This window comes from Falco peregrinus, chromosome 4 (assembly GCF_023634155.1).
Source record: "Falco peregrinus isolate bFalPer1 chromosome 4, bFalPer1.pri, whole genome shotgun sequence".
Lineage (NCBI taxonomy): Eukaryota > Metazoa > Chordata > Aves > Falconiformes > Falconidae > Falco > Falco peregrinus.
In genome coordinates this window covers 37,212,188-37,221,999 of record NC_073724.1, presented here as the reverse complement: position 1 = coordinate 37,221,999, position 9,812 = coordinate 37,212,188, and the positions used below count along the sequence as shown (strand labels likewise).

The 9,812-nt window shown below is 38.9% G+C and overlaps 1 protein-coding gene across 1 annotated transcript in view; it reads left to right on the top strand.

Annotated features, from left to right (window-relative positions):
* The first annotated feature begins 1,872 nt into the window (after nt 1-1,872).
* The window catches only part of DMD (dystrophin), a 1,160,159-nt gene continuing 1,152,219 nt past the window's right edge, over nt 1,873-9,812 (top strand). Inside the window, exon 1 of the mRNA XM_055801176.1 lies at nt 1,873-1,893. Within this exon, the coding sequence (XP_055657151.1) occupies nt 1,887-1,893 (7 nt within the window). The 5' untranslated portion in view covers nt 1,873-1,886. The remainder of the gene's footprint in view (nt 1,894-9,812) is intronic.

The window sequence follows — 9,812 nt, the reverse complement described above, 5'->3', positions numbered from 1 at the left end:
CTCCCCGCAGAGCTGGGAGCTCTCCCGCACCCAGCACCCGGTGCCAGCCTGCTCCTGCTCCCAACGCTGCGCCTCGGCTGCCCCCTGCCCAGGGTCTGGGATGCCTGGACCCCCAGGGGCTCCAGGGGGATGAAGAGGGACCTGCCCTGAAGTGGCACCCACGGGGAGAGGCCTAGAGGAGGCTATCAGGTGTCCTGATTGTTAATTTCTAGGTTTTTTTTTTTTCAAAGTAGGAGATTCCCCTATCTTCCCTGCCCCCTTCACTTTCTGTGGCTTAGGGCTCCCCTAAGCTCATGTTTTTGAGCTGCTTTTTCATAGCCAAGAGGTTCATTAATTTAAGTGGGGCTAAGAAACTGTGGGGAGGAAGGGGCTGTGAGGGTGGGGCGGGTTGCAAACCACAGAGTTCAACACGTCTCATCTAAGTGAAGAAGTGAGGCTGAAGTAAAACCCTGTGAACCTTTTGAGCTGGGAATATGGCAACTTGTGAGTGATGCTGAACTGGCTGCTGCCGCAAGGGAAGGCTCTGCCCTGGGGACTGTGTCTGTTCCTCTTCCTCTCCTCTCCTTTTGCCATTGTGCAAAGGCTGAGGAAGGAGGTATTACTCCAGAGGTGGTCCTTGCTCTCCCTCACTACTAGACTTAATGAACAGGTTTTAGCCAGGCAGTTGCACATGCTAAATTGTTCCTTTTTTCTCTCTCAGGTATTCAAACTTTCCAGTGTGGGGCTGGGGATGTTTATTCAGCTTATGAGCAAGCAGACACTCTAAAGATGAAATGCCCTGACTCTGAACTGCAGGCAAAAGTAGTGGGAGGAGATGCAGCTTATTTAACCTGGAGGATGATTGATGGGTATATGTCAATTTCTGTTAATATTCTTTTGAAATCACTGACGTAACCATGTTTTTCCCCCACCCAAAGAGAAAATATAAATAGGACAACAAAACTATCCTGTCCCTTTAATTCACGATACTCGGAAGCAGTTAAACAAACTGTCATTTGAGAGTCCCCTCCAGAGGCTGGCATAAAACCAGCTTCTGGTAGTGTTCTTACCACTTTAAGAATATCAAGATGCTCTAACAGAGCTATATGCGTACTGCTAAAATGTATAAAGCACGAAAATCAGAAGTCACCTACAGGTAGACCTAGATAATTTGCTTAAAAATGTACCGTTCCCTCATTAGACAGCTATTCATTGCATGAAAAGAACTAAATGTATTTGTTGAGGTGTAGCTATAAAAGCCATGTTTAGAATGAAAGAGAGTTGAGAGCCTAAATGCACAGCACTATTATTCAGAAGTAGATTTCGCGCAGAGAGTTTCAACGGGAAGGTGCTGTTTGGTTGGACACAAATCAGCAAACGTTTAGCTGAAGTGTGAATAATTCAAGCGTGCATGAAGAGCTGTGCTTTCTGAAGAGATGAAACGCAAGAATAATAATAAAAAAATAATCTTCAAACATTTGCATCAGCCTCGGAGGACGATGCAAGCAGGAGGATTTGAAACAGATTTGCAGATGCACTCTCTTTAGGCAGAGAGAATGCTCATTAAATGCAAGATGCTTCTGTGGCTCATGTGTTTGCACGGAGGTAGAGGTTCGCAAGACTGACGTATCAGATAAAGTCAGAGTGGTTACCACACCGACGGTGTAACAGCTGCATAATAAATGATGGAGAGAATCATGTTAGGCATGCCCACCTAACCTAACTTGAATCATGCGAAAGGGGAGCTGCTGGAATTCAAATAGACTTTCTGGTTCCCAGCAGTCGGCAGTAATAGAATGCTTTCAGGAAGATGACAGACGCAGGGGAAAGATGCTGTTTTGCACTATCTTGATTTGTTACGGCAGCCAACTTATTGGCATGATGGAGTGACAAGAAAAGCAGCTGGCATGGAAGGTAGGATTATCAAAGCTATTGCATCATTATGAATGTAATTAGAAACTGACCGTGACAAAGCATATGCTAGAACAAGCTGCTGCCGATGGCAGAGGATTTGTTGCTGAGGTCTTGAAACTCTGAAAACATTCCTCGTGCAAAATGGATTTTGCAGTTTCATTTATGCTTTCTTTCCTGCTCGCCTCTGAGCTTGGGGAACTGCTTGCTTGAAAGAGAGTGTTGTGTTAGAATGAGGGTGAAGAATAAAGTATTTTCTAAGTCTGTGAAGCCTCAGGTAGATAGAAACAAACAAATGTGAAACAAGACTGGGAAAGGCTCCCTCTGATTCACTAGCAAGCTCTGATTGATATATTGGCATATTCAGGAATCTGGAGAAAATGAAGATGCGTGTACTGAATGTTTTGGTATAATGAAAAGGTATTATTGCAGGTCTCTCTTTATAGTTAGTTTTTCCAACAGGTTTTATTCCCCATCAGTTTTTAGTTAATGACATTTATTTGGTTGTTCGGTATTATATAAAGAAAATACATCAATATCTCCTGCAGGGTTTCTCGACAACTCCAGCATCTGTTTCAGCTATTGAACTGTATTCACGTTTTGCCAACTTGATGCCTACCCAGCTGGTCTATCATTTCTCGCTTGATTACTGCTCTTAATTTCTCTGTATCAGCTTGTTTCAGACAGGATTTTGAAAGCTGTTAATGAGAAATGACAGTAACTGCTAAATTATGGAGAACTGGGAATATTCTCTAGGTTTTGAAACATCAGAGACCATTTTTGTGTGCATTTTATTAATTTCATACTCTGTTGCAGTGAGGTTTTCGTATAAGCTTTGAATTTAGCTGTGAATAGTTTAAAGTAGGTAAGTCACAAGCATAACTTTCAACTGACTATTTTGAGAAAGTTTGGGAAAATTTAAAGGTGCTTGCTTTGGCGTATCTATCCTGTTAACAAATGTTCCTTCCTCCTGCATACCCCCCACCCCAACACCCCACCCTACCCCCCAACAACATATATACTCTCTGTCACAGTGAACGGTCGTTAAATGTATACTGTACATATTGAAATATATTTTATCACCACTAGGGTGAAACTGCTAAGCAGTTCTGAACAGGTGATTTGAACAGGTTTAAAACAGACGTCAGTTCTGGTGGTGTGGGTTGCCCTCAATCTAAGAAGTAAAAGTGTTTCTAAATGTAAGCCAGGACCTCACTTTCCTTCCTCTTTGGAGGTCCAACAACCATTCAAACAGTGCTTGAAAAGCTCACAGGATATGCTTATGTCAAATTATTTGGATTATTTTGCCTTACAAAATGCTTTCTTTCAATGTAAACTCTCTTCTTCATTAGGTCTATTGGGTTTTCCAAGGTGATGAGCAAGAAAATCTTGTCATACTGGATATTTACTTTTCTGACTTTATTTTAAGTTACTTTGCTGGCTGTACTCTATGTAGTCTTGTCAAGAGGAGATCAGCCTATTAAACCCTAAATGTTGCTGACTAAAGCTGTAACAGTTTTAGAAAGATAGATGTTTCTAGATATACAGCAGTGAGCAAGCCTTTAGAAAGTTTGCAGGTAAAGATCAGTAAAACTGATATGCTGTTAGCTAGTTTGAGCATTTCCTTGCTTTGATCATCTCTTAGAGGCATTTTAAATTATTTTGTGACTGCTGGTAGGGGAGATGTACTTACTAATGGAGAGGATCACTGTGGGGTTTGTATAGCCAAAAATAGTTTCATAGTTTTGATGACAATAAAAAAAAAAAAGTTTTTCTATATCAGAGTTCTATTAAATTTAACAATAATTGTCCTTGTTGATGATGATGAAACCATAGAGTGAATAACCCATCTAAACAGCTTAAGTGCCATTCACCTTTTCAGGGTAGCAGTAAAACGGTTTTATGTTGCATATATTATATTTATACCCCTAAAGGTGCTGGTCGCTCCTTGTCTCAAGAGTGCTGGCTGGCTATTGTCATACAGTAGTTACTTAAAACGGTCTTTTCCCTGCGACGCTGGTAATCATAACTGCATGCTGCCTGTGGCCATCATCCAGCTGAACAAGTGATTTTATAGTTTGCTTCTGTTTATCTATAGTATTTGGTTTTAGCTTTCTGTTTTGCTGATGAATTAAGACGACACTAGGTGGAGCTAGCTGTTGATTATAAATAGAGCTACAGTTCTACACTCCTGTCTAATGAGCAAGCCCCAGTATATAATGATTATTATTAAAAATAACAATTCTAAATCTTAAGCATTGAGTTGGACCTTAGCCATGAAATTCTAGATCTGGAGAGGTTAGAGGAAACAATTTCTCCATTTTCCTTTCCTTTTATTATTTTACAAGCTAGTAATCAAAGATGAAAAATAATGATAAGGAAAAAGCACCTACATTCAACAAAAAGGGCTGGGAAGCAAACAAATGGAAATAGAAGAAGAAAAGAGGGGAGAAGCAGCAATAAGAGCCAGCAGATGTTTCCACTGTACATACATGCAGATATCCAATCGTGTATCAGTCTGTCTTTAGCCTGATGCACATAGATTTTTCTCTTGTCCTTACACATAAATCCTTTTTTCATTCTGTCTTCCTGAATTAATTTGTAAAGCTGACATCTTTCACTCTATATTTAGATATGGGACCGATGTTTTCAGATCTCTTCTTGGAAATGTGATCTAAAAGGTGTGCAAGGGCACAGGGAGCTGTCACTCATATGCCAGCCGTTCATAATTAAGAAAAAAGTAAAGCATTATTTATTGACTGAGGTGGAAGCTGGTTGTATGTGCTCCTTCACATGATTCTGGTTATTAATCCCAGTTAAGGATAAGAAATCTGTAGTCCTAGACAGTGTGACAACACAAGAAAAATATGCTTACTTGCACACAGATTTACATATATGTAAATGATATGGTACATATATTAATTCAAGAAAGGAAAGAGACTATTTAAAAAAATAATACATATATTAATTCAAGGAAGGAAAGAGACATATCAAGATATATGCTGATACTTAGGTACACAAACTGAGGAGGAAAAAACAGGATATAAGTAAGAGGTGTGAGGTGAGTGCAGGGAAAGGGGCAGGCAAAAATGGAGATTAGGGATATCAGCTGAAGCAGTCTGGCAGAGCAGTGATAATTCCCATCAACATCTGTTGGGTGAAGCACTTGAAAGTTCAGTCAGTGTCTTGTTCTTACTGCTGTAAAAGGGAATTGGGGTAGGGAGATGCTCCAGTCAGTGAGGAAAACTTGCCCAGGAGGGAAATGACAGCTGCCTGACATTCCAGGAGTAACAAAGTTTAGAAGACTGGGGACTGACCTTTTTTTAATATTGTCTGTAGGAAATTGAAATTTTAGTACTGAGCTGGACATGTGAGTTAGAATGGTTCTGAAAAAGCTCTAGACAAAATCAGGTTGTGCTTGGACCTATTGCTTGTTGGAGGAGTCTTGCAAGAAAGCAGTGTTGCATTGTTAACCTGTCCCAAGAGTTAGGACCTTGAGGAGACCTTTTTGGATATGAGCTACATACTCCGTGCTTAACATCACAAGCATGTGAGGAGATCAGCTATGGTAGAAACAAAGTTTATTAGTTTTACAAGATTGTTCAGCCTTTTATTTGGACTAGACCATGATGATTTTTTATTATTATTTTTTTTTTATTTTAATAGATAGTCTTAACCAGAAACAAAGCCTTTGAAATGTGTGAGGTCATCATTTATTTCCACATGTGCTTCCTGTACGATTTTGTCCACCGACACTGCAGAACCTCTTGCTTTGAATAAGCCCATCCTGATGTGTCCTGAATGTTCCTTCTGACAGCAGGTAGACGTGTGTAGTGCAGCACTGCTTGGCTTTCTGATGCTGGTCAGCTGCTGTTTCACTCAGCTTGTGGTTCCTGCTGAATAAGGTGGAAATTCTAGTTTAGAGGTACCCATGGTGTGGGGAAGCATCTGACCATCTTGGGCAACGGTCAGGAGAAGCTGAGCCAGGAGAAAGAGGTGTACTCCTTCTCTCTATCACCAAAATCTGCCCATTTTAAAATCCACTGTAATGAGGAGAGCAGAAGGAGGGAGAATGGCACATAAGGCGAGGAATGGAGGGGCTTCAGGTGTTCCGTGAGGCAGTCGTCTGATGAATGGATGGTAATCACTTTGCATAAAAAAACCATGAGGAAAAGCACATGCAGGAGCCAAGCTTGTCCAAGGGTTATGCACTGCCAAAAAGCTTTCCACAAAGAAATATCACGTAATGATAAAAATATATTAGTGAATTATGTCTATTAGCAAAGAAAGAAATATTTTTGTCCTTCGAGAGCCAGAGTTCAAACTTTGTGGGTTTAGTTATTTATTCTTACCATGTAAGAGAATTATAATTGTTACAAAATTTGGGAGTGTTTATTTGATAATAAATGCTAGAGGATATCCTTTCTCCCCAGCCCAGATTAGGGTTATTTTACTTTTTCTTTTTTTTTTTACAGAGTGTTAGACGATCTATCCCTGTAATCACATAGTTTTAGTCTCCGTAGGAAATGCTGATATTTCCTGAAGCTGCTGGTTGTTGCTAAACACCATGCTAACTTTTTTGCATGGTGCTGGAAGGAATGAAGGGCAGTGGAAAGACCCATCTATCTGAACCAGTTGCTGGACTTTGGTCAGTGAGGACATCTAGAGAAAAGTGTGAGAATTTTCTGAAGGCTGCTATTTTCTTGCTTCTTTTTCTGATTCTGGTGAAATTAGACCAGAAGGTTACTACATTTAAATTAGAAATAACAGGAAAGCCTTCAGCTTACTGTTCTGCTGCCTGTCATAACTGGTGGATATAGCCCATCTCCTTCTTAAACTACAAGGTACAGACGGTCTTGGATCTTCTTTGTGCTGTGCCACTAGCTCTGAAATGTCCAAGTGATTCGCTGCAGAATTGAAGTGATGAATGCAGGTGTGAAGTCCTTGCTGAAATGCCCTGGACATGATAGACCCAGTCATACAGTAATGAAAGAGGGAGAGCTGAAATGAGAAGGTGGAAAGGGAAATCAGGTCCTTACCAGAAATGGGAGAAACATTGAATAATAATAGTTTTAATTGTATCTTTCTTTGTAATTTTCTTTATGATCTGAGCATCTGAGAATAAGGATGCAAGGTACACCTGTTTAGAAAAATTAAGAACCTCCAGCTGCACTGCAGTTTCTTTAGTTTTTGTTATCTTTAGAATAGATCTTAGTCTAAGGAAAATCAGAAGAGTAAATCAAGATTAGGCACATTGTTTTTCACTAATATCCTTGAGTTACCCAGCTTAGTGTTTTCCATTACAGTGCTGTTCTTTCCAAGATGTTTCTTTCATTTACATGTCCCTAAATGTTTTATTGCACATAATGCAACCAGCACTCTGACTTGTTTGATGATACAGAAATTCAAGATGCTGAAATGGTCAGAGATACTTTTAGTTTTGACCGATGCTGACGAAGACTCTTTTTTTCTTTCTATTTTTTTTTCCTTCCACTCTCCTCCTTCCTGACCATGACTTGTCACAACTGAGGAAAAAGGTAGATCAGAAAAAAGTTAAAGCAAATTCTGAACAAAATCTAAGCTACTGGAAACTTGTGTTTTCTTAATCTACATCTAGTTTCACCTTCACCTCTTTCTGTGTCCTCCTGATGCTTAAGACTAAAGAGCATGCAGAATTTCTTTTATGGGGTCAACTTCTTTTAGCATTCACTCCTGATCACATGTATTGATCTGGTTCCCTGAAACTTAAAAGCCACACTAAATAAAGCCACCACATGCTGTTTTCTCTAGACTTTCTTTTTATGAGCAGCCTGTTATTTTTATATAGCCATTCTGTGGGTCGCATATGTTTTTGCAGTAAATATTGCAAAGATATTGGGAAAAGGTTCATCATTTTGTCATTTTGTATTTTTGGAACACCATTTATATATTCTCACAGTATGCTTGTATTTAACACATCTTTATTTCCTTTTATTACAAAATAACATTTATAATGGGAACTCCTCTGTAATTTGTTACTAATGGTCCTAAATGCTATTTAATAAATATTCCTTAGGTACAAACATCACTTTTTCAAAGGGAAAGCTGGAATTTTCACCTGTTTGTTTAAAAGTAGGATTTTGTCAAAGACAAGACTTTTCAGTTTGCAGTCCTAGGCTGCTTTTCATTCGCTGTTGGTCCAGTATGAGATAAGGACTGCAAACACTGACAAAAGCAACCCGTTGTTTTCAGTAATGACTGCAGCCCCTGAACTGTGACTGAATCAGGTTTGATACCAAGACAGAAAATAAAGGTATTAAATAACTGCACATGCATGGAAAATGTTACACCTATATATTTCCAAGCCATAATGGATGGAATCTTTTAAGATGGATGCTTTGGTGAAATAGTTTTGGTGCCATTAAGATATGAGGTGAGTGAAGGCTGAAGATAAGGTTGTTAAGCATTTCAAGATGTTTATGGTTTAATGTGTGTGATGACTCCCAGACTAGCACTAAAACTACTGACTTCTCATTTCTTAGTAGCCTTGTTTTAGACTATTGAAAAGCACAAGGGATTTTTATCTTACAAATTAATTTGGTACTTAGCAAAACATTTCAAAAATACTGAAATGAATTGCCAGCCCAGTTGATCCCGTGATTAAATCTTTGTATGCATGTGTCTCTTCAGATATTTCTTCAGAAGCCAAGAATAAAAAGCATGTGACAGATGTTGGTAAATCCCAGTGACTATATTTATTCACAAGTTCTCTTATTTTTGAAAACTTCAGAAATTAGTGGATTAAATAAGCTATCAGTTATGATACAACCTGAATCAAGATCAAACAAATCCTAAGGCAGGGTTATAAGCAGCATCTCAGGGTACTAATTTAAGGATGTAACTAAGAGGCAGAAATGCAAAATGCTTGACATACCTTGGCACCACATGCAAACCAAAACCGGCACCATCATCTGCCCTCAATGTGAAAGGACAAATATAGTCTTAAAGGTCTTTTCCAACGTGAATAATTCTATGATTCAATGGTTTGCTTCCTTCAGAGAAGCTATGCTTTGATTTCTGTAAAGTTCTTTTAGCAAGTTAAAAATGCTTTAAGTAGTAATATCTCATTGTCTAATCCCACGCTTACAAGCGCTGTTTGTTAAACTTTATGTCCCTAAATGTGACTATTGATCATCAGCATTAACCAAAGTTTAGTGCAGATAAAAGTTCCATAACTGTAGGTAAACAGTGTGTTGCTGAAGAGTATCAACTAGGATTATTCCTGTGGCAACAAGTAAATTAATTTTGCAAGAGTCCTTCATGAAACCAGTATTTCATATGGGATTCTGCACAATCCGACTGACCCATAGAATAAACAGCAGCCCAAGCATCTGTGTCGGGCTACATTTATCACACAATTTCTTAAATCTGCTGAAGTCTAGGAAGTAGAACACTTATAAATTCATTATTTAATGTGAATATTTTATTATTTATCATGTGACAACAATGTATGTGGCACATGACAAAGCACAGAGAAAAGTGACTACTTTGCTCTAGGGAATGATATATAATTAATGTGAAGGGTCTGCTTTGTATTCTCAAAACCAGATGCAGAATGATGGCTTGCAAACCTCGGCCAGCTGTGAAGCTGTAACATATATAAGCAGAAATGGGATTGCATTTTGTGGCCTTTTTATTACTGACACACAACTTGAGAATTATAAACTGAATGGTAATTGTATTATACAGCAACAAACCACCCATTGATGACTCTGAGATGCCATGGAAACACAGAGGTCCCCATATTAGTTGCAGTTTCTCTGTGAGCTAGAGATAGGTATGTCATTGAGAATCCTTCACAAGCTGTACTTCAATAGAAACACTGAAACTGAAAGAGAGGGAGAAAAAAACATCTGCATTGAAAGTGAGAAAATATGAATTAG